The following is a 26,854-nucleotide window of genomic DNA, read 5'->3' on the forward strand; positions in this document are numbered from 1 at the left end:
TTCCAGTGTATTTGTCCTGGTTCTGCAGTAGCCCCCAGAGGGCCATCCCTTTGCTCTGTGGGAACACGCATCACTCTGGAGGGAGTTCCTCTGTGCCATGGATTTTCTCTCTTTGGGCTAATTCTTCTGGTATCCTGGTCCTCGTGCCTCTATTTTCTGAGTCTCCCTCCTTGGACTATGTAGTACAGTGGGGTCAGGGTAAGGGATGTTCAGACTAAGAGGACAGAGAGTCCAGCTACTTAAATATGATTATGTGGTTTTCTCTATAAAATGGAGAATAATTTTACAACTACCTCTTATTTGTATTAAGAGGCTTAAATAGGATCAGATCTGTAAACTAACAGGTGCACAATAGCTATTTACTGAAATTTCCCCTCTAGGGTTATCGCTGTAGTTGGCGCCGGCACTACAGATTCACTGCTCCTGGAGGCCTTTTGTTTTTCTCTTTTTTCTTTTTTTTTAATCTTTTTTAAATAGATATTTATTTTCCCTTTTGTTGACCTTGTTATTTTTTATTGTTGTTGTAGTTATTATTGTTGTTGTTATTGATGTTGTTGTTAGATAGGACAGAGAGCAATGGAGAGAGAAGGAGAAGACAGAGGGGGAGAGAAAGACACCTGCAGACCTGCTTCACCGCTTGTGAAGTGACTCCCCTGCAGGTGGGGAGCCAGGGGCTTGAACTGGGATCCTCATGCCGGTCCTTGCGCTTCACGTCATGTGTGCTTAACCTGTTGCGCTACTGCCCAACTCCCTCTTTTTTCTATTTTTTATTGGATAGGGCAGAAAGAAATTGAGAGGGGAGAGAAAGAAAGGGGGAGAGAAAGGCACCTGCAGACCTACTTCACCGCTTGTGCAATGTGTGTGGAGCTGGAGACTCAAACTCTTTTCCTGGTGTGGGTACTAGCTTAGTATTATTTGTGCTTAACCAGATGTGCCACTACCCAAACCCCTGATGGTTCTTTTCAAATGTAATGAGTAGTGGTCTGGGAAGTGGCACAGTGGATAAAATGTTGGACTCTCAAACACAAGGTCCCAAGCTTAATGTCTGGCAGTGCATAAACCAGAGCAATGCTCTAGTTCTCTTTTTCTCTCTCCTTCTGTCTCTCTCATGAATGAGACCTTTGGAAATAAGACATAATGAGTACAGTTGAATCTAACTATAATTAAAAATGTGAGGGCCAGGGAAATAGCATAGAGGTTGTGTACTAGACTTTCATGCCTGAGCCATGCTCTAGTTCGCTCTCTCTCCCTCTCGTGAAAATACATAAATACACGCTTTAAATTTTACATGTGAAGGGTTGGGTGGTGATGCATATGTTACCATGTGTGAGGACCTGGTTTCAAGCCCCTGGTTCCCACCTGCAAGAGTAGAAGCTTCACAAGCAATGGAGCGGTACTGCAGGTGTCTCTTCTTCTCTCTCCTTTTACCACCCCCATTCCTCTCTGTATCTATTAAAAAAAAAAAAAAGGAAGAAAGAAAAAGGGGTAAAGTGACCAAAGGAATGGTGGATTCATCATGAAGGCACCAAAGCCTAGCAATAACACTGGTAGCAAGAACTAGAATAAGCTAGTTCCCTTTGCTGGGATACCTTTCTTTATATCCCTTCACTTATATTACTCAAGAGTATTATCTTTTGGGGGAGGCTGGGCTAAGTGCACATAATACTAAGTACAAGGACCTGCTCAAGGATCCTGATTCGAGCCCCCTATTCCCTACCTGCGGAGGTGGGGGACACCTCACAAGCGGTGAAGCAGATCTGCAGGTGTCTCTTTGTCTCTCTCCCTCTCTTATCTTCCCCTCCTCTCTAAATTTCTCTCTGTCCTCTCCAATAAAATAGAAAAAACTGACTGCCTGGAGCAGTGGATTCATAGTGCCCCAATGATAACCCTGGAGGAAAAATAAAAAAGCATTATATCTTGGCAGGGAAGGGGACAGTTGGGTAGACCATTAATTCACTCTACTAAAAGTGCCAATTTCCATTAGGTTACACACCTTTATGTAATATACTGACACTTTAAGCCCAGAGTATACGAAAACAAACTGCATGAAATTTGATAGGAATAAAGGGATTGGTTTGTTGCTCATTAACTTTATTTGTTTGTTGTCTTTTAATGGTTTATTTCCCAAAGCAATTTTAAGTTTGCAGCAATACTGAGCAGAAATAATAGGGATTTCTCACACACACCCTGCCCCTCTGCATGCATGGTCTCCCCTGTATCAACACCCCAGCAGAGTAGTACATCTGTGACAGCTGATGAACCTCATCATGACCAGAGTCTACAGTTGACATCAAGATTCCTTCTTAGTGCTGTCCTACGGGTTTGAACAAGCTTGTAGTGACATATATCCATCACTATAGCATTATAGCAGGAGAGCGGGTTCACTGCTCTAACAGTCCTCTGTGCTCCATCAATTTATTAAAGTAGGCAGCCCTTTCGAGCCCCTAGCTCCCCACTTGCAGGGGAGCTGCTTCACAGGTGGTGAAGCAGGTCTGCAGGTGTCTATCTTTCTCTCCCCCTCTCTGTCTTCTACTCCTCTCTCCATTTCTCTCTGTCCTATCCAACAACTGTGACATCAATAACAACAATAATAATAACAATAAAAACAACAAGGGCAACAAAAAGGAAAATAAATAACTATTTTTTAAAAAGTAGGCAGCCCTTTCATATCAGTTTCTTTCACTTAGAAGGCTCATTTCAATTCTTCCACATCATTTTATGACTTGAGAGCCAACTTCTTTTTAGAGTTGACTAATAGCCTACCATCTGAATGTAGCACTATATCTATACTTTGAACTATTGTATATCTTTCTCATTTCCATGTTTTGGTGACTATGGGGGAAGAAAAGCTTTTATTAATATCTGTTGGTACAGGTTTTTGTGTGAACATAAGTTTTCAATCCATTTGGGCAAATACCAAAGAATATAGTTGTTGGATCTATGATAAGAGTAAGCTTAGTTTTGTAAGATATCACCAAACCATCTTCCAAAGTGGCTACACCAGCAGTGAATGGGGTACCCGCCAGCATTTGGTGTTGTTAGTGTTTTGAATTTAGTCATTCTAAGAGGTGGATAGTGACACCCATAAGCTTACATCAAGGTTTGAAGCCTTTTGAACATGAACTAAAGACCAAATGTTAGTTGCTTTATCAGGAGTCGTGTTTTCTACAGATTTGATAGATATATGATTATTGGAAAAATCAGAGACCTCAGAGGCAGCCAGGCCTAGGTGTTGTACCTCAACTCTGGCATGCTTCCCTGAAAGAGTTAACTTCTTTGAGCTATGGTTTCCTTTTTTTTTTCTTTTTCTTTTCTTTGTGAAATAGAAGTAATAAATGAGTAATAGTGCTTACCTTAGTGAGTTTTAGGAATAAACTGTGTACCTTCTCTGACTTTATTCAAATGATTAATGTAAACATTTGACTAGAATAGGACACAAAACTTAACTTTGTATCACACTACTCTTGACTTCTCTGCAGCTGAATAACCACTGTTCTTTGAGCACAAATATCTGCCCTCTCATCCAGCCCACAGTTTCATCTTCCAGGGATACTTGGAAAACTTCCTCAAATGCCTCACTCAAATCAAACACTCACTAATGTAGGTCTGTTTCTTTAGATGGTTTGCATGAAGTTTTCCTTTCTTCCATTTCAGACTTTGGGTGGATAGTTACTATGTTAAATTCTCTCTTAATTAGTTCCTCCTTGTTCTTCTAAAGGATATATAGAGGTCTCTGGTTTCTAGGCTACTGCATTTCCTGACTAGATGATCCCTAGACAGAAGTAATTTGAGTTTCCTTGGCTTCCTTTAGGAGTCACTATAGAAAACGTTATGTGTGTTACTGGAGTCAGATCTCTAATTCTACTTGAAAGGTGTGTGTGTGTGTGTGTGTGTGTGTGTGTGTGTGTGTGTACACTCATGTATGTCTGATGGTGCAACAGGGCTTGAATTACATCTTTGAAACTCTTTGATTAGATCTGCCTACCTATCCAATATCTCTACTATCACATAATAGCTTAGATTCATCATGACATAAGTAGCAGCTCAATTCAAACTCTTAAAATTGGTTGGGGTGGTCATGTGTTTTGATAATCCAGTTAGAAGAAGTAGCCCCTAGGAAATCGCAACAAAGAGTCTTAAGCAAGTCCTTTTGTTGACAACTTTATCCAAGAAAACATCTTCCCTGGAGACCTCTAAACTTTAGACTAATCCCCTCCTTGCCACAGAAGGCCTATTGTCGGAGGGAAATTGTAAGTGAGCACAGGAGTGACAGGCCTCTGTAAGCGCCAGTTCTGTCTCCAACTTCTTTCAATTGTCAGTCTCCCATCTGTCCTGTCAGGAAATCTACCTTCTGGCCCAGGGATCTCTTCATCAAATAACCAATTTATTCAGATGTCTCAGACCATTTCAGTTCCAATCTAATTTTTGAGCCAACCAGTATCAAGTTCTAGGAAAATGACAATAGCAGTAACCTTCAATTGCATTTTCTTCGGATATTACATATTGTCCCCTTGAACATAACACAGACAATATAGGATACAGGAGACAACACAAAATCCCTTGGCCAATGTGGGGCCAAAATTGGATGATTCATGGTACTTTGAAGCAAATGAAAATCAAAACAGCAACAGTGCATTCCTGGAAGTAAACAAGAAAAAAAAAATCAAAATATCAAATAGTTAGTATAGATCAAGTGAGGAAAATCTGTTAAATATTACTGTGAAGTTATTGGTGGAAGTATATATATAATTCTACAGAGGCAACATCTTACCTTTTGCAATACAAACTAAGACAACTTTTAGAATAGTCAAAATCCACCTCTGAATGTGCAAACTGCAGTTGTGATTCACCATCATACCCCACTATGCAAAAGTTTGAAATAGTGGGTGTGAAGTGCCTTGGACCTGATGTGTTTCTGAGCATTGTCAGTTCCCTCTACTTCTCTGTTGTAACCATCATTAGACTTTTTTTCCCCTATACCTGAAAGTGACATTTTGAGGCTCTTTAAAGAGTCTTAATTTTGAGGCATTACTGCCAGTTACAAGTCCTAATATCCCAATTTGCATCTTGAATCTCCTGAAAAGTGAATATTTTAACATAAATTCAATTTAATGGAAAAAGATTTAACGGCCCCAAGTGTCCATGTGATTACTGCTTTCAGTCTCTAACTCAAGCACTCCAGATTTTGCTGATCCCAAGTCATTTACTAAACAGCTTAATTGCTCTAACTCTTTCCTTTTGTGGCTCATCTCTTGCGGGTCTTATCTCCTTTCATTAGTACCGAGGGCCTAGGGACATCCTGAGATTACTCCAGTCCAAGTCAAATCTACTTCCTCTCCTCAAGTGTTGGCACAGATACCAAGTTTGACATGCTGTATTTAATTGATTTTTCTATTATAACGAACCAATTTACAACTATAGATGACTATTTTTTTATGTGTGGAAAATTGCTGTAGATTACAGAGACAGGATTATCTTTTTACCTTCTGGCTGTTTAATGAGATAAAATAACAAGAGAAATAATAATAATGGCTATGGTGTACTGCCCTCTGAGACCATTCCTAACTGTTTTTTTGAAGGGCAAATCCCTCACTTTATATAATGTAGCATATATATATATATATATATATATATATATATATATGTATATATACATATATATTTTTTTACAGTTAATGGATTTAAAATGTCATAATTACATTGTAAAATTCTGCTCTAGGAGGATACTTTTCTTGGGGAATATCATAATATTGCATTGTCAATTGTAATTTTAACTGTGTATTTTCAAACTACACATAGTTCTTTCAAAGAAGTGCTCTAAGGAATAGCTATAATCCTGAACTTCCCCAGTCTTGCCAAATTTCTAAATGAAATGCTCTTAGAAGATTCAGAAGACAGACATCCTTGACGTGCATATGTCTTTAACTATCTAAAGCCAAGAAAAGATTCAAGAGAAAATGACAGAGTTCAACTCTCTCATGTGAATGACACTGTTGGGGTGAAAGTGTATGAGTTGTAAGGAATGGGTCAGTGGTTGCTATCTTGACCCTAAAAGTTTTGTTAGGAAGCATAGCCAAGCTGTGGTTGTCAAATGGGTAATCAAGTCACAGTGGTACTTGTGGTGTAGGTAGAGCCTGGATCACAGGCCATTTGACTGGTTCTGTAAACAGATTCAACCTTAATTTCTCTGTCTAGGGTTAGGGAGGCAGCATAATGGCTATGCAAAACATTTTCATGCCTGAGGCTCTGACGGCACAGGTTCAATCCCCAGAAACACCATAAGCCAGAACTGTGGAATGCTCTGTTCCCCACCTCTCACTCTCTCTTTGACTGAATAATAATAGAAGTTTTTTTTTTTTTAATTTCTCTGTCTAGTCTGTCATTCCTCTATCCATAATGGAAGGCCCATTACAGGAGGTCTTCTTGGAACATCTTGGGGTATCTGAGCTATGATGGATTTTGGAGTTGTCTCCTCAGGCTTTCTGAGCTTACTAGCAGAACTCCTTGTAGGGCGTAAAAAGAAATTTTCTGGGAGTCGGGTGGTAGTGCAGTGGATTAAGCACGTGTAGCGCAAAGTGCTAGGACTGGCGTAAGTACCCTGGTTCGAGCCCCGGCTTCCCACCTGCAGGGGGGTGGCTTCACAAGTGGTGAAGCAGGCCTGCAGGTATCTATCTTTCTCTCCCCCTCTCTGTCTTCCACTCCTCTCTCCATTTCTCTCTGTCCTATCCAACAACAGCAACATCAATAACAACAACAACAATAAAGCAACAAGCTCAACAAAAGGGAAAATAAAATAAATAAATGTTTTAAAAAATTAAAAAGAAAGAAAGAAATTCTCTATATCACACTTTGCTCCTCAAGATGACTTTAGAAGGCTGCCTTTCTAAAGACTTTCTTGAGACTTCTAGGAGCAGTTGTGTCTGTGACATTTGTAGGTGGCTCCTGCCTCCCCATCAGACCCATGTGGTCCCCAGTACCACATGGTGAATGAATGAGAGGACTTTCTGTAACTAACTATACACAAGCTGTAGCCTTTCAAACCATCTCCTGGGCAGAGTCAGCCTTTGGATCAGGTATTCTCTGGGGGCAGTTTTGGAGGTCATTTGTATCACTAAGATGACCAGCTTATTTTACCTATGACTGTGCCAACTCTGTCTTTGAATAGCCAGTATTCCCAATAGAACTTTCAGCGTGGTAGGTTATCCCGATCTCTTGCTCTGTCAGCTGACAAAGAACTATACAATGAAGATATAGCAATGTCTCAGGACCCTGACCACATTCCTGGGAGTTGGAGAGAACAAATATGTCTGTTATTGCCATTGTTTTACTGTCACTAGAGTGTGAGTAAAGAATCAGATGAAGTGGCCTGGGAAGTGGTGTTGTGAATAAAGTGTCTCTCAAGCACAAGAGACACTTTAACTCCATCATCAAATATAACGAAGTGACACTATTTCCTCTTGCTTCCACTCTAAATAATAAATAAAGTTTTTTTTTTTTTTTAAGAACTAGAAGTGCTCTGAATTTGGGAACAATCCTCTCCATCTGACAGGATTTTTTTTGTTGTTGTTTTGTTTTGTTTTTCAGTTTCTCCCTGAAGGTGTTTTGTAATTGGGATCACTTACCAGGATGGGTCTTCATCTCACCCTTTCCTCTCACCAACATTTGCTAAACCCTGCTGGGTGGTGACCCTTTCGGTAGGAGACCAAAAAGTCACACATCTCTGGCTTCAGTCTCACTCCTGAAACTGTAAACAAAGATTCCTCTGTAGGAAAGAAAAAAGAAAAAGACCAGCATATCATTTCCTGGGATCTTCAGTGTGTGGTTTTTAGAACTTTTGTGGTATCTGTCACTAAAAGAAACACGGAAACATGAGCAAGCCTTATAAGCCAATAATTTATAGTGACTTGAGGATCGCTTACTTTAATAGGATCATTCCATTTAATTCAATTAATTTGATGTGCATTTTCCAACATGCCTTCCTTGGGTAATGTTAGGTATTAAAGATCCCTCTTATCCTATGGTTTTGTCAGTATTTCCATTTTATAAATAAAAACTTTAAAAATATTAAAATCAATAAATATTTTCTTAAATTAAAAAAACAAAAGTGAGGCACACAAGCCCGAGTCAAGGAATCCTGGGATTCCCAGACAGACATGTTGGGCCTAGAGCGGTAACAGATCCCTCTCTTCACCATCACTGGTCATCTCTATCCGGAACAGCATTATGGACCCTCCTGAGGGCCTCTACAGGACCTCAATATGGAACAACAATGGTAGGGACTGCCTCCACTCTCCAGAGAGAGGTGGCGTCAACATACTCTGCCACTCCAAGAGCACTGGTCCTGATACGAGTGCAGCCTAGAGTGTTCCCGGCTATGACCATGAGATGCAAGCTGAGACTGACAGGAATGCAGAGGTCACACAGGCTCCCGTGCTGAATATGAACAGAAACGGGCCCCAGATCAGATTGATGGGGTTCACAGTTAACGATATTTGTATACTTTTACCATATTTGGGAGCTGCTCTCTGCCCTAACCCAGCTTTCTAGTCCTATCCTCAACTCTGACACCATCATCCCAGACAATACTCCTAGCTCACCTGCATGTTAATTGTCTGGCTCAGGCAAAAATTAGTAAAGTCATGGGCCCCTTGGAATATACTTAAAATAGACCTACTAGCTTTTTCCAAAATGGAGACCCCCAAATCTCATCTGCTATATTTTTACCTTTAGGTTCCTGATTATTAAACAAATTGTTATGCTTCATATCGTAATACTTTTCAGCCACCAAGTTATAGATGCTACCATGACACCAACCTGATGTCCCTGGGCAGATGACCTCACCACTGTGTCCTGGAACCCCACCTCTCCAGAGCCCTACCCCACTAGGGAAAGACAGAAACAGGCTGGGGCTATGGATCCACCTGCCTATGGTCATGTTCAGTGGAGAAGCAATTACAGAAGCCAGGCTTTCCACCTTCTGCACCTCCCACAATGATCTTGGGTCTATGCTTCCAGAGGGATAAAGAATAGGGACACTTCCAATGGAGGGGATGGTGTTGGTATGCTTCTAGTTCTGCTTCTGGGATCCCTTCTGTTACATTGCTTGACTTTGTGGTCTATTTACATGGTCATTCTGTTACATTGGTTTGGTCTCACTCCCCCTGCCTCTGGGAGATTTTGGTTTATTCCTTGCTAGTTCCCGCTGCTTCCTTCTCCCCACCCCCTATCCTACGTACTTCCTTGGTTCCTGACTCTTCCTCCGAGGAGAGAGAGGAAAGTGAGAGAAGAAGATTGTGATTAGAGATAGCTTAGATTGTGCTGTGTTCCACGTCAATAAAAAAATACTGCTCTCCACTTAGCCATGAGTCCCTGGTCGTCTGTCTCCTGCCCACGAAGCTAGCCTGGCATACTGGCACCTGAACAGGGACTAACAGGATGGGATATGGAACTTCGTTGGTGGGAATTGTGTGGAATTGTACCCCTCCTATCCTATGGTCTTGTTGATCATTATTAAATCAATTTAATAATAAGTGAGGCACAAAGAATGATAACAGCACTTAAGTCTGCCAAGGCACAAGGTAAAAGCACAGGCAAGTACCCTGTGAGCCTTGAAGGGTGACCACACTTTCCATAGTCAAGGGTTTCCAGGAGAGATGCCTGGCTGAGGGAACAAAGGCATGGAGGAAAGACAGTGTTGGAAAGAACTGCAAAAAATCTTGCATGATTAGAGTGAGACAGATTAGAAGATTAAGTTTGAAAAATGGGCTGGGACCGGATGGTAAGGGGCATTCATATCAAGCTTGGGAGTCTGGACTGTCTTCCCAGGGATGATAGCCAATGAGTATCATACTGGGCCAGATCAGACTGGGAGAGATTTGAATTCTGTTAGATCTATTTGGCAATCTATTTAAATAGAACCTAAAGTGCAAGTTTTGTAACTAAGAAATGATTATAGAATATAAATATTACCTTTGCCCTTTGACCCATGTTAGGCCAAGAAGCTGGGAGCTTGTATTTTGAGGAATAATGTTTGTTAAGTATTTGTGGTGCCTGGGGAATTAATCTCCTACAATTATGGGCTAACTCCACCAAAAATTTAGTATTTGAAGTGGCTCATGTGCAATATGAGGCTAGTAAAAATCCCTGGCAGATTGCTGTAAGTGTACAGAAGGCTATGTGGAAGCCAGGCGGTGACACAGCCAATGAGCACTCCCATTATCATGTGCAAGGACCTGGGTTCAAGTCCTCAAGTTTCACTAGCAATGGGATAGTGCTGCAGGTCTCTCCCCCCCATCCCTCTCTCTCTCCTCCTTATCTTCTTTCCCTCTAAATTCTTCTCTGTCCTATCAGAAAAGGAAAGAAAGAAAAAAAAAAAAAGCTACCAGGAGCAGTGAATTTGTTGTACAGTCATGCAGGCATCTAGCCCTAGTGATGACCCTGGTGGCAGTGACGGCGGTACTTTATGTTGTACTTCATACACAACCAGTTTTTGAATGACCAATAGCCAGTATTACAAGCATCACTGTACTATGCACACTTAACCGGGTGCACCACTGCCCGACTCCCAACACTGCCTGACCCCCTACCAGCATCACTGTAGACATCAGCTGAGAATGTCAGCGAGAAGCAACAGCCGCATCGACAAAACAGCCACAAACTCAGCCCATGGTCCCCTTTCACTCAGGTGTTAGTTTTTGCAGCTCATGATCTGCACAAGTCTGAATTTCTGTAAATAATACATAATTTAATAGGAAAGAGAAACTGATTTGGTGAACATATATATATATATATGTGTGTGTTTATTTTTTGTTGGAAGCTACTCACACCCAAAGGAAAACATAAATCTGCAATGTCCCTCTGCCTTGCTTGGCTAGACCTCTACCACAGATGCTGTGAATAATCTGTGGCCCTAACTCCTTGTGTTTGGAGTCCCTTATTTGTTCCACTGGAAAAAGAAGACATTAAGTTTTATTACTCTACATAAAGCATTTTCTTTTTCTGTATAATTACTGTGTGCTAACCGACTACACCACTAGAGCTCCTACACTTTCTTTTTCTTTCTTTTTAAACTTTATTTACTTAATTTGATAAGACAGAGAGAAGCTGAGAAGGGGGACAGAGAACGATAGAGAGAGATACATACGTACAGCCCTGCTTCACCACTTGCAAAGCTTTTCCCCTGCAGGTAGGGACTGGGACTTGAACCTGGATCCTTTTGCATGGTAATGTGTGCATTTAACCAGGTGTGTTAAATCTGGCTCCTTTAAATTTCTTTTATTTATTTATTTTACTGGAGCACTGCTCCACACTGGCTTATGGTAGTGTAGGGGATTGAACCTGGGACCTCAGAGTCTCAGGCATCAGAGTCTTTTTTTGCATGACCATTCTGCTATTTCCCTGCCCCTAAAGAAAACATTTTCATATTTACATTGTAGTATGTGATTTTTTTTTCAATTGCTTTCTTTTAGTTCATGTCATGGCTAACACCATCAAAAGGCTAGAAGAAACAGTCTATAAGCTTTACAGGTGACTTTCAAATAACTCAAGTCCAAATTATCTTGGGAATGTCTCTGGGAGAGAAATGTCCTCTTCTCTTGGGGACAGTGACATAAAGGCTTGTGATTTCCCTGTGGCTCACTTGCTTCTCAGAAGTAGCAATCACACACACACACACACACACACACACACACCAGAAAGGGTGAAGCAGAGAGAGAGAGAGAGAGAGAGAGCAGGAAGGAAAGAAAAAGGAAAGAAGAGGAGAAAGATAACAGATAAGGTAAAGAAGAGGAGGAAGAAGAGGAGCTGAAAGAAAAGGAGAGAGAGAGAGAGAGAGAGAAAGGACATTATCTATTAACTACAGTTCTCTAGTGCAGTGCTGGGTAAGTAGCCATTAATCAGGTATTCCAATCTGGCTGAGGACTGCTGACTCCCCTACCCAACTCACAGAAGAAGAAAAAGAAAACAAAACAAGGAAAGAAAGAAAAATAAAGGAGGAGGAAAAAGCAGCAGAGCAGCTCTCCTGCAGCAATCTCACACACGCCGACCAGTTCCTGGGCTGACTCGTCATTACCTTACTGAATCTGACAGCATAATTATCCAAGCTGCTTGGTGCACAGAATAAATAAATACCAAAGTGGGTGTTTAAAAAAATTGTGTGTGTGTGTGTGTGTGTGTGTGTAGGAAAATTCAGTCATCTAGACAGTTGGTAGGACAAGTTTATTTAACACTTCTAGATTCTTATGGATTTAGAGCATTTCTGAATGTGATAGTTTCTGAATCAGATAGTTGTCTTTCCGTCTAATTGAGTTCCTCAGCTCATGGCTGCTGGTTGTCACCCCTTTCAGACTTTGCTTTAACTTTCCTTCCTTTAGAAATTTACTCCTATCTTTCTCATAAATAAATAAAATCTTTAAAAAAAAAGAAAGAAAGAAAGAAAGGAAGGAAGGAAGGAAGGAAGGAAGGAAGGAAGGAAGGAAGAAATTAATTTGATCCTGGTGTCTCCATTTGCTCTTGGAGGCTGATGGCCTGGTGAAGGCTGAAGGCACTGGAGTGCAGAAAGTGGTTTAGTGGGATTGGGGAGCTTAAAGACCTTTCACGGGACACAGGATCATCAAGTCAAATCTCTTTTCCTTGTCTGAAATGGCTAAAAGAAAAGCACAGTCAAAAAAAAAATATATATATATATATATATATCAAGCTTGGAAATTGAACCATCATTTCAAAAGGTTTTGCTGTTTGGGGGGCTGTGTGGTTCCTCTGCGGCTCTTCCACACCATCCATCCATCCATCAATTGGGGTTGCCTAGTGCATTTAATTATTCAGCATGCACGCTGCCTCGTAACTACACAGTAATTGTAGCTCATGTGTATGTATATAGGCTTCATATCTTCAAAGCCCACAGGATCACACACTACTTTAAATTGGAGTTGCTGACTAACACGAAGTGCACTTAAAGCCCTGACGAGGGGCACGGCACATATGCATTTCCAATTAAAGCAGATGATCTTTCCTTTTAAAATTCATTAGTGCCTATTTATCTTTTCCTCTCCCTCCTGCCTCTCTTTCTCCCAGGACTTGCATTCATATGAACTCTCGTGTTCAGTGAGTTAAAAGCTTTATAAAATAAACATTCTGTCAATCTGGGATAAAAGGAAGTTAAGGTTAATATATTGTACAGATTGAGGGGGGAAATGAAGCTTATTTATGTACTTGTCTCTCATCTCTCTGACTTTAATATTCCATGCTGATTTTTGCAGAGAGAGACAGAGACAAAGAGAGAGAGAGAGAGAGAGAGAGAGAGAGAGAGAGAGAGAGAGAGAGACCACAGCTCTAAAGTGGTGGGGGCTGGGCTTAAACTTGGGTCCCACATGTGGTAGAGGTCCTTTAACTCTCAATCCAGAACTTGGGCTCCCTGTATCTTACTTTAGCCCTCTTTTAAACAATAACAAGAATATAACATCAATACTAAAGGAAACATTGAGGACTGGGAAGACAGGTCACCTGGGAAGGTGCCTGTTTTGTCATGGATGCCAAGGTTTAAGCCCTGCACTAACTGTACTAGGGAAAGTTTCAGTGCTGTGTTGTTTCTCTTCGCCTCCTGTCTCTCTGTCTCTCTTAATCTGAAAAAGTTGATTCATAGTGGTGAAGCCCTGGAGACAGCAACAACAATAAAAAAGGAGGAGGAGGAAGAGGAGGAAGAGGAGGAGGAGGGGGGAGAGGGGGAGCGGGAGGAGACTGTGAAAAACAATAAACTACCTATCATCTCCCTGATCTAGAAGAGTATTTTTATTTTTGTACACTATCTTCAGTTTTGTTGACAGGCATAATACATTTCAGAGGCTCACTGCCAAATGTAATTCTATATCCTACTTTTTCCTAGCTCAGGTCCTAACTTAAACATTTCCATAGTCCCACCTACTCCAGTGAGTAACCACTTAAACGTCTGCAGAGTACTGTGTGCTGAGTCAACATGCCAACATTGGTCTAACTGGTTCTTTAAGGTTAAATATTGAGACTGTTTATTCTGTGCTGATTTTATAGTTTAGAAATGATGGACTATGATGACTGTTCTCATGCATGTGGCTGTTGGGCTGTTTTTTCTGTTCAATTGTTTCTTTGAATGATCATCAGGAACAAAAGTCTAGGGGGTGAAGGTTGTGACTTTTTTTTTCTTTTTTTTTGGTTTCTGATATATATTGGGTTGTCCGAAAAGCCATGACGTACTTTTCTAGGGTTTTCAATGCAAAAATATGTTGTGACTTTTCCAGCAGCCCAGTACGTGATGTGGCATCATGCTTTGTATCGGTTGTGCCAATTTCTGTCACCGTCAGCAGAGGCTTACCAGCACTGGCAGTCATTAGCTTCAGGGGGAAAGTACCAGTTTAACAGCTGTTTAAAGGGGCTGGGCGGTAGTGTAGCGGGTTAAGCGCACATGGTGCAAAATGCAAGGACCCACGTAAGGATCCCAGTTCCAGACCCCAGCTCCCCACCTGCAGGGGAGTTGCTTCACAGGTGATGAAGCAGTTCTGCAGGTGTCTATCTTTCTCTCCCCCTCTGTCTTCCTCTCCCCTCTCCATTTCTCTCTGTCCTATCCAACAACAACATCAATAACAACAACAATAATAGTAACAACAAGGGCAACAAAAGGGGGAAAAATAGCCTTCAGGAGCAGTGGATTCGTGGTGCAGGTACTGAGCTCCAGCAATCACTCTGGAGGAAAAAAAATAATAACCCAGAAAAAGTTATATAACTACTAGTTGAGTTTTTTTTCTTTTTCTTCTTTTCTTTTTTCTCTTCTCTCCTTTCTCCCTTGCATACTCCCCCTCTCTCTCTTTCTTTAACTGTGGAAATTGCTATCTTTTCTCTTTGTCCAATTTTCCAATAGGTTCTCGATACTTTTTCTTATAAAAATTGAATAAGTCAGAGTGGAAATTGCTATCTTTTCTCTCTGTCCAATTTTCCAATGGGTTCTCAATACTTTTTCTTATAAAACTGAATAAGTCAGAGTGGAGAAAAAAAATCACTAAGAAATCTGAATCTGAAAAACCAAAGGTTATTGTGTATTTCCTACACACACACACACACACACCATAAAATTACAATGAGGACTGAGGAAGTCAGGAGGGTCAAGCCTCATTAAACATAACATGGAGTCCTTTGAATTGTGAAAAGATTAAACATGTTATTTGGGGACACGTGGGCTCTTTCCCAAAAAGACTCTAAAATAAACATAGAAGATGAGATAGGAAGCCACAGGAATGGGACTTGGCTACTAAAGTGTCGTGTGTGTGTGTGTGTGTGTGTGTGTGTGTGTGTGTGTGTGTGTGTGTGTCCCCTGTGATCTTTAGCAAGCAGCAGTGAGCAGGAGAATGAAGTTGGTTTGAGAGTCTGAATCACATTCAGACCTTGGCTCTCCACTTAATGTTGAATATTTGAGCAACTGAGTTAGCTTCCCTCAGTACTGATGTTCTAATATAGAATATGAGGATGGTAGCTCCAATCTCCATAGAATGAGTGAAAATTTATGAAAAGCACAAACAAGCCCAGTAAATGGAAGTTCCTATTATCTTTTTCCTGGGTGTCAGAAACTCGTATATGTAATAAGGATCAAGTCTCTAGAAAACTTTTCCCTTCTAAAGGTCTCTCTTTCCTGAGGACTTATCTTTCTCTGGAGTTTCTATCAGGACATTATATTCAGCAACATGGCTGCATGCAGTGCCTTAAGCGATTCACTTAGGATAGTGGAATGAGTGAAGGACAACTCTGAGCATAGAAGGTGAAGAAGTATGTTATGGAGGACAGCTCCTAAATTCTTCTTGATAACTTGCTATTTAATTAAGGATTAATAGATTATTTGAAAGGCAAGAGAGAGTGATCTACATTTGATTACAAACTTCTAGAAACAGAACAGAGTCAAGAGATCCAGTTCTGAATCTCTTCCTTCTTCCCACCATTTCCAACTCTTAATAACTGGCTTTTAGAATATGGAACTATTCTTTCTTTTTTCTTTTTTCTTTTTTTTTGCCTCCAGGGTTATCACTGGGGCGTGGTGCCTGCACTACAAACCCACTGCTCCTAGTGGCCATTTTTCCATTTTGTTGTTGTTGCTATTATTGCTGCTGCTGTTGTTGGTTAGGGCAGAGATAAATTTGAGAGGCAGGGAAGACAGAGTGTGAGATAGACAGAGACACCTGCAGATCTGCTTTACCACTTGTGAAGCAACCGCCCTGCAGGTGGGGAGCTGGGTCCCTGAATTGAGATCCTTGTGCTTTGCACTATATGTGCTTAACAGGAACTGTTCTTTTTTTTAATTTATTTTTTATGGTGGAACCATGAAGTCATCAAACTCGTGTTGAGGCTACTGGCTGGATAAATAAACAGAAACTACTCCTAATGGTATTTATATACTTCCCTCATGTTTGGGAGCTACTCTGCCCTAATTCAACTTTCTAGCCCTATTCTTTTTTTTTTTTAAGTGGTTGTAACTTTATTAATTTGATAGAACAGAGAGAAATTAAGAGGTAAAGGTGAGATAGGGAGAGACAGAGACACCTGCAGCACTTATTTCATGAAACTTCTTCTTTTTTAAAAAAATATTTATTTTATTTATTTATTTCCTTTTGTTGCCCTTGTTGTTTTATTGTTGTAGTTATTGTTGTTGTTGTCATTGTTGGATAGGACAGAGAGAAATGGAGAGAGGAGGGGAAGACAGAAAGGAGGAGAGAAAGATAGACACCTGCAGACCTGCTTCACCGCCTGTGAAGCGACTCCCCTGCAGGTGGGGAGCCAGGGTTCGAACCGGGATCCTTATGCCGGTCCTTGTGCTTTGCGCCACCTGCACTTAACCCGCTGCGCTACAGCCCGACTCCCCTAGCCCTAGTCTTAACCCTTATACACATCTTCTCAGACAATATTTTTAGTCCACCTGCTTGTTAGCTATTGGACTCAGGCAAAAATGTCCCCTTGGAACATATCTAAAATAGACTTTCTAGCTTCTTCCCACCTGAGGACCCCTAATTTCATGTACTCTATTCCTACCTTTGGGTTCCTGTTTATTAAACAATTTGTCCTGCTTTATATCTTACCACCTTTCAGCCACCAAGTTGCAGATGTTACTATGATTCCATCCTGACTTCCCTGGGCAAGTGACCTCTCCAATGTTTCCCAAAGTCTCACCTCCAGGCTGTGGGTATAGATTGATCTGCCAACATCCATGTCCAGCAGAGAAGCAATTACAGAAGCCAGACCTTCTATCTTCTGCACCCCGTAAAAATTTTTTGCTCCATATGCCCAGAGGGATAAAGAAGAGAGAAGTTTCCAATGGAGTGGATGGGACATGGAACTCTGTTAGTGGGAACTGTGTGGTACCATACTCATGTTATCTGACAACCTTGTTAATAGTTATTAAATCACTAACTAAACAAAAAGAATGAGGAACTATTCTAATTAAAATTCCAATGAACTGGATAATAAAAGCAATGACAGAATCTATTTGAAATCATTAGCATGTAAAGAGCTACACTAAATCTTGCTAGTATATGTGAAGACTTTTTTTTTTTTTTGAGAGAGAGAGAGAGAGAAAGAAAGTGAAAGGGCCCACAGTACCTAAACTTCCCTCAATGTTGTGCAGGCTGGGCTCAACCCTGGGCCATGCACATGCCAAAGCAGCACACTATCCAAGAGAGCTATTTCACCCTGCCCAATGTCAAGAACGCTTCCATTGTTGTAGGAAAACATAGAAGGATAAGGAGTAAAAACTAGGGTGCGATATGAAATAGGGCTATGCCACTGTTATTGAAATGAAGTCACCTTCTGAATGATGTTAGGAAAGAGAAGGATGACACTTCCCTCCCTAGATCTGTCGGCTCCCCCATCCAGGTATAGCCCATCAACTTATAACGTTCACTTACAGACCATCCTGGGTCTCCACAGCTGGACTGAGCCTTGCCCTCTCTGAATAAACAGAGCAGCTCACACTTGGTCAGAAGCTGCTTAGATATGCTTGTCTTATTTCCCTAAGGACTGTCAGCTCTTTGAGGACAGGAGCCATCACTAATTCATTTTTGTAGCATTATCCAAATCACATGTAATATCGGTCCCTCTAGGTTAGAAGTCTGACTCTATGATGGATTCAAAGTTCCAGAGATAGGTGAAAGAATCAGAACAGGTTCAGAATAGAATAACGAACGAAAGAAAAAAAGCAGAAGAGTGAAAGGAACAGAATCTATATTGGTGGGGCAGGGAGTTGTCAGTGGAATTTAGCCTTGAGGAGTGAGCTTTGGAAAGGAATATCAAAGGATCTTGAAACCTATGTATTTATTTTTTAAAAAGGATAAAACTAAAAGATAACATAAAACTATTTTACTGGAGCAACCCTCCCCAAATAATAATAATGAAGCAATTTCCATATGTCCTGCTGAAGGACTTTTGGTATGTAGACACTAGGGTGCTGGGTGATTGATGAAGGCTGGGGTGAATGTCATGCCTTCCTCCATCCCAGTAAGTACAAAATTATGTGATTGCAACAAGTTTGTCACTGTCTGGTACACGGTTTCTACAAAATTACTTGTGAAACAATGACAAGATTTTAAGGTTTAGCATTTCCCCCCCTAAGATGCCAAGACCTGTTTTAAACAAGAAGAGGGTAAATTAGCCCAGGAAGGAATGGGAGAGGCTCAAGCCTGGAATTTGGAAAGCAAAATGGGACCGACCCACCAAGAGACAGCCTTTGATGTCCTGTTGATTCAAGCAAGACTGAGGCTTAAGGACCAGACTCTTAAATCACGTGTCACTTAACTGCTCCAGATTAAAAACAAAACAAAAAAAAAAAAAAAAAAACCTTTTGTGGATCAGTGTCTGTGGTTCAAAATGGCTAGGTTCCAAAATCAGTCTTAGCTTTCTATGGGTAACATTTGGAATGCCCCCGGTATGAACAGAGCAGAGCCAGTCTCTAGAAGGGATAACTTAATGATTTTCTATCCTACCTCCCCCCCTGCACCTGACTCCCCCAAAATCACTAAACAGTGTTCCTTTCCCAGAGCCCAAGTTCACGCCGAGGGCACAGGGAATTAAACGAAGAAGCTGAACCTGCAGCTAAGATTAGAGAGTTGCCAAGGGTCTAATTTTAGGTCCTTGCCACCCCCAGCTGACGTCCTGCACTGCTGGCTCAGCCCTGAGCACCACAATGTGGCCATAAGCCGGTGACAGAGTGGGAAGAGAGTCTTCTTGGCCATCTGCAAAAGCAATTAGCTTGCTGTTGGGTGTGTTTTGAGAAAGAAGACCAATAATTTCTCCTTCGACAAATGTTTCTTCAGGTGTTGGGAGAGTCCATGAGGGAAAATGTCGGGGCTTGGCAGAAGTTCTCACATGCTTGCCATTCTAATATTCACGCTCCTCCACTTGAGTGTGCTTCCAAAGGGAGCTAATCCTGGAATTCCGATTCTTTCACGCCCAGTGACCCCTTGGCTGCCTCTGATCATAAGCTCACTGTCACAAGCTACAGAGAGTGTTGTTCAGGGGGCTGGGCAGTAGCACAGTGGGTTAAGCACACATAGTACAAAGCACAAGGACCTTCACAAGGATCTCAGTTTGAGGCCCTGGATCCCCACCTGCAGGGGGGGGTCGCTTCACAAGTGATGAAGTAGGTCTGCAGGTGTCTCTCTGTCTCTCCCCCTCTTTACCTCCCCCCTCAATTTCTCTCTGTCCTATCCAATAAAATGAAAAAAAAAAGTGGCCTCCAGGAGTAGAGGATTCGTAACCAGCACCGAGCCCCATCGATAACTCTGGAGGCAAAAATAAATAAATAAATAAATAAATAAATAAACTTCTTTTAAAAAGTGTTTTTCATGACTTCTCAGTGTCATGAAGGAAAAAAAAAAAAGATATGAAAGGATGGTGGGAACACTGCTTGCATTTTATAGAGAATTTCTATGCCACTTGCCAGCAGGATGTAGACAGTCCTTCCACCTTCACTTATTACCCAGCCACAGGTTTCATGCTTAAATTGCCTTCTTCACAGGCCAGACAATAAGAACTGGCATCTCCCAGATCAAAGGGGAGACAGAATATATTTTAAAGTGACAACTGTGTTATCTAGCAACCAGAATAAAACCGGAAGAGTAAAGGGATATAAATATAAGCCCCCTAAATAATTCCATACAGAAATGCCACCAGAGAGCAAAACTGCTTGCATAATTATGGCGGGGAAATTCTCTTTGACAAAGCACTCACAGGAGTGTGTCTTATTTTCACACGATTCTGATGCCTGGGGCAGCCCAGCTCAAATGGAGAGATATGAGGTCTCTGAAGGTTGGGAACTGTGGAAACCAGCTAGGCTGCTTGTTTGCAAGGAAGCTCTTAATAAAAAGCCCATTGCCATGGGCATTGAGGAGGTCTGTAGCTGCAAGGCCAAGGGACTGCATCCTTTAGTAGATGTGTCTTTGGTGAGGGACACCATCATCCAGGTGTGCAAACTGGCCCCCAGCTGTTTCTCTCTCTGCCTCTATTTTTCTGTCCAATTTTACAGGTAACTTTGTTTTTCCCTACATGTCCCATGTCCTATCTGTCGATCTGTCTCTAAACCCACTTCTGCACCCCCTCCCACACGCACCATGCAACACACACACACACACACACACACACACACTCACACACACACACACACACACACTCACTCACTCACACTCACACACACACTCACACACACACACACACACACACTCACACACACACACACACACACACACACACACACACACAGTCCCCCTTTCCCTGTCTCTTGGTGCTGGCCCTTTCATCTTCTCCCTCAGGGATTCGAGATGTCGCTGCAGGAAGTGCTTGTCGGCAGAGGCAGCAGCAGCAGAGCCCTGTGGCTTTGACAAACCTCATTTAATTGGGAGGAAGCCAGGAGAATTTGAAAGAACTGAAACATCCACGAAGCTCCTTTTATCAGGCATAATTTAAACTCTGCATGGAAAAAACCCTATATGTATAAAGAAAAGTCAACTTCCCTCCTGCTGTGAGCACTCCTTGGCTCCCCCCAGCACAGGCAGGCTCCTGCAAGATTCCATCTTTTCATTTTTCTAAAAGTGTCAAAGTAGATTTGGGCTCTGTGGCTGGGTGAACAGACATGGAATACAGATGGGTCTTTCTCCAACATCCACACATAGGGGTGTGCACCTAGACAGACTCTAGGGTCACAGCCACAGACAGACAGATATGTGGCAGCACAGCCCCCCCCCCCCCCCCCCGTTGCTGGCTTTGTTTCTGACCACTGACCAGGGAGAGTCAGAACCCCCCATTTATAACACAGCAGTTTGGGCAGTGATTGTTTCTTCCTAATTACTCTCTAGCAGGCAAAGGCTGATGCCTAGAAAACTTTGAAGATCCCCAGTGGCCCTCAGAATGGAGAAATAATAGATCCAGAAGGGTGGATGGGGAAATCTGTAAGTGGAGAGCGGGAACTCTGTGTGTGTGTGTTTCCCAGCATGTACAGTTGTGGTGAGGAGTGGCAGGGAACAGAAAGTTGGGGAGTAGGAGTTCAGACAAGAAGAGGGTCCTGGATTGGGCATGGGGAGCCAGTGAGGATGAAGGGGGGGGGACGCTGCGGCTGCCAGGGACTGAGAACTGCAGGTCTTCTCGGATTCTCTTTGATTCCACCATATGTCAAACCTTGCACCTTCTCTCCTTCCAGATTCCACCTCGGCTTCACCTCCAGTCTAATCCATCTCACTTGAGTTCTTCGAGTTCCTCCCCAGAGCTGCCTTGAGCACACACATACGCCCTGAACATCTGCTGCCCATCAGGCACTGACTTGAGCCGTCTAGATAGGATTTGTGCTAAGATGTGTATGTGGGTGCCCTATTTCCTCTTCCTCACCCTCCCTTCCCTCCCACTGCATGGGATCCTGGGGGTCAAGGACAACCCTCTTCCCCCCCCTCTCAATTTTTACAGCACTTAATATGTTCTTGACACTTTCTGGCAACTTAATAAATACTGATGACTAATTCTCCTTAGGGGGTTAAGTAAGACATTAACCCTGGTTGTAAGATTATGGTTATTTCTGGAGATCCTAAACAACTCATTTTAATAATAAAGTATCTCAAGAAGTCTCAAACTAGAGCTTTGAACTATTGCAGGACAAGGCCCTAAGTACAAACGGAGCTGTATTTGCAAACCCTGGAGCTTATGAGCAGACTATGTGTCTAAGTCTCTTGGGCATCAGCCCCTACTTTGCCCCTATCCTCACTCCATCCCAGCGTCCTCTTCCCCATCTGAGCCCCTATATCAGCCTTCATTGTTTTCTTCTCCCTATACCACCTATAAATCACCTTCAAGTGAGCGGGGAGTATTTTCAAAGAAGCCCCACCTAAGGAGAGCCCTTGCCAGCCCCATCCAGCCAGCCGAGGCCAGGACCCTACTGCCCACATTCTTCGCATAACTCTTCCTGGACACTTTCTGAGAAGCAGGACTCCAGCCACATGTCCCCTCGGCATTCCAGATTGGGGGATGATTCAGGCCCAGGCATAAAATTTCGTTCTGGGCAACCAGCGCTTCCTGTGAGCTTCCGACCTGTGAGGATGTCCCTACCCAACCCACCTCTTGCTTCACCCCGGTAATTCTTTGGCAGCATCAGATTACCAATCAAGAAGGGCCCAGCTCTGCTCTTGTGACACAGCTGTGCCACCTATCATCTTACTCCCTATGGACAGACAGAAGGGGTTCTTAGCAACTTTGCTTTTGCTTTGCCTGGCAGAAGGAAGCCAAAGCAAACAACTCAGAGGCAACTCTCATCTCATCTAACTTCTTTCTTTCTTTCCTTCTTTTTTATATAGTATTTTATTATCTTTATTCATTAGATAGAGGCAGCCAGAAATTGAGAGGCAAGGGGGTGAGAGAGAAGGAGAGAGACAGAGAGATACCTGAAGCCCTGCTCCACAGCTTGTGAAGCTTGTGTAGGTGAGGACCAGGGGCTTGAACCTGGTTCCTTGAGCACTGTAATGTGTGCACTTAGGCAGGTGTGTCACTACCTGGCCCCATCTAATTCCTTTCTCTTTTCCCTTTCCTTTCTTCTTCCTTTCTTTAAAGTTTCTATTTAAAATTGTTCTGCTATTACCTTTATTTATTTGATAGAGACAGCCAGAAGTTGAGGGGGAGGGGGTGATAGAGAAGAGACAGGCAGAGAGACACCTGCAACACTCCTTCACCACACGCAAAGCTTTCCTCCTGCAGGTGGACCAGGGGCTCAAACCCGGGTCCCTGTGCATTGTAACATGTGCACTCAAGCAAATGCACCACTACCCGGCCCCTTTCTTCCTTCCTTTCTTCCTCCCTCCCTCCCGCCTTCCCTCCGTCCCTCCCTTCCTTCTTTCCTTTCTCTCTTTCTTCCTATCTTTCCTAATTATCATTGTTATTTTTCCTCCAGAGCACTGCTCAGCTCTGGCATGCAGTGTTGGTGCTGGGAACTGGACCTGGGGCCTTGGAGTCTCTGGCCTGGAAATCTATGCAAAAAGCATAGCCAGTGTGCTATCTCCCCAGCCCACCTCATCTCACTTCTAACTCTACTTGGCAAGATCTTGGGTTGTTATAAGTAGAACTGTGTCATCTCCATCAGTAGAGCTTGGAGATGCTAAGAGGGTTTCACACAAAACTAGGCAAGATTGGGTTCCATCTTACTTTTCTGAGACAAAGACATCTTTGAGCTCACATTTGGATGCAGCTTCTACAATTCTCTAGTGCTTAGAAGAATCACCTAGACCCCAAGAGGCCTGCGTGCGCGAACACACACATACATACATACACACACACACACACACACACACACACACACACACACACACACACACACTCACTCACCATCAGGAAGCTGGTATAGCTGAGAAGGCAGGTCACTGAAATAGTCGTGAGCCAGTGCTTCCTGGGCAGAGACACGGTCTCTAGGGAAACCCTTCAGCATTTGTGAGGCCAGGTCTTCAGCTTCTGGAACCCTGCCCAACCTGAAAAAGAGTGAAAATTTAATGTTCTCCAGCAGCCCCCTTTTATAAAAACTAAAAGGAAGGAGCTGGGCAGTGGTGCATCAGTTAAGCACACTTAGTACCAAGCACACGGACCTGCATAAGGATCCCGGTTCAAGCCCTGGGCTCCCCACCTGCAGGGTTGTCACTGCATGAGTGAAGCAGATCTATAGGAGTCTATCTTTCTCTCCCCCTCTCTATCTACCCTCCTTTCTCAATTTCTCTCTGTCCTAGCCAATAAAATGGAGAAAATGACCAGGAGCAGTGGATTTGCACTACTGGCACTGAGCCTTAGTGATAACCCTGGAGGCAGAGAGAGAGAGAGAGAGAGAAAGAGGGGGAGAGAGGGAGAGCGAGAGAGAGTGAGAGAGCACTAAAAGGAGAACAAAAGAAAGGAACTGGCTAGAAGAGTGTTTCAAGTTGAATTTTCCAGGTACTACTGAAGTTAATGAGAAAATACCCTCCCAACCCCCCCCCCCCACCAAGTTTCGTATCTGTTCTGCCACTAAGTTGGAGGGGAGATCTCAGAATTCTATCACTCAGCTCCCCCTTGTCTCTGGGCACCAGATACACATAAAGAACCCAGAATTATAATTATCGAACTAGAAATATATAATTAAGGATTCTCCTTAGAGAGACACAGCAACTCTCACCAGACAGAAAAGCTCAACTAGAAATGCCTTCTGGGCTCTGGGCTCCTAGGGCTGCATGCTCAGAATCCAGGTGGGACAGAGGGAGAGAAGAGGCTCTGGGGTGCAAACATTCTTAGTGACAGCGCTCTGGAACTCAGCTCCCAACGCTGTTAGCTAATGCTCTCTTGATTCCTCTCTGAGATGGAGCAGAGAGAGGATCTCAGGACAGACTTCTCCTGTCGAAGGGTAGAACATTCATATTTAGTAAATTATTCCCATGGGCTAGGAATGCTCAAGAAGTTTCCATATAGGTGAACAGTAACAGTGCTCTACTCTCAGACAGTCAAGGGAATCTGTAGTCAACATCACAGTAAGGGCAAATTCTCAAGTGGACCTTAGGTTGAGTGGTTAATTTGGAGGTGAACAAATTCATTAACTGGATATTTATATTTAATTTTTTGTTTTTATGACATACCAGTGGTCATCCATGGCATATTTTGTGCCAGGAATCATACCTGGGACCTCAAGCTTGCAAGCTTGCAAGCAAGTCCATCAGCTAAGCAAGTGCTAAGTGGTAGTAGCTGGATGGCTCGGAGAGATACCTTTAAGAGTCTGCTTTCTCAGAAGTTGAAAAACAATATCAAAAGGGAAAACACAAAGAAGACCTTAGACTAGAGCTGGCATATTGCACCAAAGTAAAGAACTCTGGGGGCTAATAACCAAAATATATAAAGAGCTCACCAAACTCAGCAACAAGAAAACAAATGACCCCACCAAAAAATGAGGAGAGGATATGAACAGAACATTCTCCATAGAAGAGATCCAAAAGGCCCACAAACATATAAAAAATGCTCCAAGTCATTGATGGTCAGAGAAATACAAATAAAGACAGCAATGAAATACCACTTCACTCCTGTGAGAATGAAAAGGCAGAAAAGGCAGCAGCAATAAATGCTGGAGAGGTTGTGGGGTCAAAGGAACCCTCCTGCACTGCTGATGGGAATGGAAATTGGTCCAACCTCGGTGGAGAACAGTCTGGAGAATCCTCAGAAGGCTAGAAGTGGACCTACCCTATGGCCCTGCAATTCCTCTCCTGGGGATATATCCTAAGGAACAAAATATACCCATCCCAAAAGATTTGTGTATACCTATGTTCATAGCAGCACAATTTGTAAAACAAAACCTGGAAGCAATCCAGGTGTCCAACAACAGATGAGTGGCTGAGCAAGTTGTGGTCTATATACACAATAGAATACTACTCAGCTATTGAAAATGGTGAATTCACCTTCTTCACCCCATCTTGGATGGAGCTTGAAGGAATCATGTTAAGTGAGATCAGTCAGAAACAGGATGAATATGAGATGATCTCACTCATAGACAGAGTTGAAAAACAAGATCAGAAGGGAAAACACAAAGCAGAACCTGGATTGGAGTTGGTGTATTGCACCAAAGTAAAAGACTCAGGTGGGGGTGGGGGGTGGGAGGGTTCAGGTCCTGGAACAGGATGGCAGAGGAGGACTGAGTGGGGGCTGAATTGTTTGTTATGTGGAATACTCGAAATGCCATGTTATGTACAAACTATTGTATCTTACTGTTGACTGTAAACCATTAATCCTTAAATAAATAAATAAAGACTCTATGGGGGGATATATTCAGGTCCTAGTACATGCTGAATGAGTACATTGGGTTGGTGTTATGTGGAAAACAGAAATGTTACACAGGTACCAACCACTGTATTTTATTGTTAACTGTAAACCATTAAAAAAAAAGTCTGCCTTCTGGCAGCTCAGTCAGCTTAATCTAGTAAAGGTGTCAGATACTGGTCAGCAAGAGTGCAACAAGGAAAAAGAAGAGAAGACACTTCTGTCTGACTTAGGGTAAGAGGAGGTGGTCAGGGAAGGCTTTCCTGAGGAAGAGGCATTTGGACTAATTGTTGAGGGTCTGAATCATGGGAAGTGCAGGGACGGTGGGCAGAGATGGGGTGCTCAGACAGCTGTTGGGTGTGAGTGAGAAGAATGTTTAAAGAAAGGAAAAGAGAACATTTGGCTGGCCTGGGACAAAGGCAGGGAGAAGAGCCAGCTATGAAGCTGGGCAGAGCGCAGGGCTGATCTTGCATGACTTGTTTTCTATTTAGAGTGCCACAGACAGCCTCTGCTAATTGGGAGCCAATCATTTAAGTATACCCATCTGTAGTGCCCACAGGCAGCTGGA

The 26,854-nt window shown here is 42.6% G+C and overlaps 1 protein-coding gene across 9 annotated transcripts in view; it reads right to left on the reverse strand.

The window, feature by feature from the left end:
• Window positions 1-2,087: 2,087 nt before the first annotated feature.
• CDK15 (cyclin dependent kinase 15) overlaps window positions 2,088-26,854 on the reverse strand; it is a 155,218-nt gene continuing 130,451 nt past the window's right edge. For 7 of the 9 annotated variants that reach the window (XM_060194133.1, XM_060194129.1, XM_060194127.1 and 4 more), the window contains 2 exons: window positions 23,854-23,993; window positions 2,088-4,638 (listed from right to left, as the gene is read on the reverse strand). In XM_060194133.1, coding sequence (XP_060050116.1) covers window positions 4,475-4,638; window positions 23,854-23,993 — 304 coding nt within the window. In that variant the 3' untranslated portion in view covers window positions 2,088-4,474. Of the gene's footprint in view, window positions 4,639-7,622; window positions 7,763-23,853; window positions 23,994-26,854 lie in introns of all 9 variants that reach the window. The other 2 variants (XM_060194128.1, XM_007520498.2) reach the window with 1 other exon arrangement.

This window comes from Erinaceus europaeus, chromosome 7 (genome assembly GCF_950295315.1).
Source record: "Erinaceus europaeus chromosome 7, mEriEur2.1, whole genome shotgun sequence".
In the NCBI taxonomy this organism is placed as follows: domain Eukaryota; kingdom Metazoa; phylum Chordata; class Mammalia; order Eulipotyphla; family Erinaceidae; genus Erinaceus; species Erinaceus europaeus.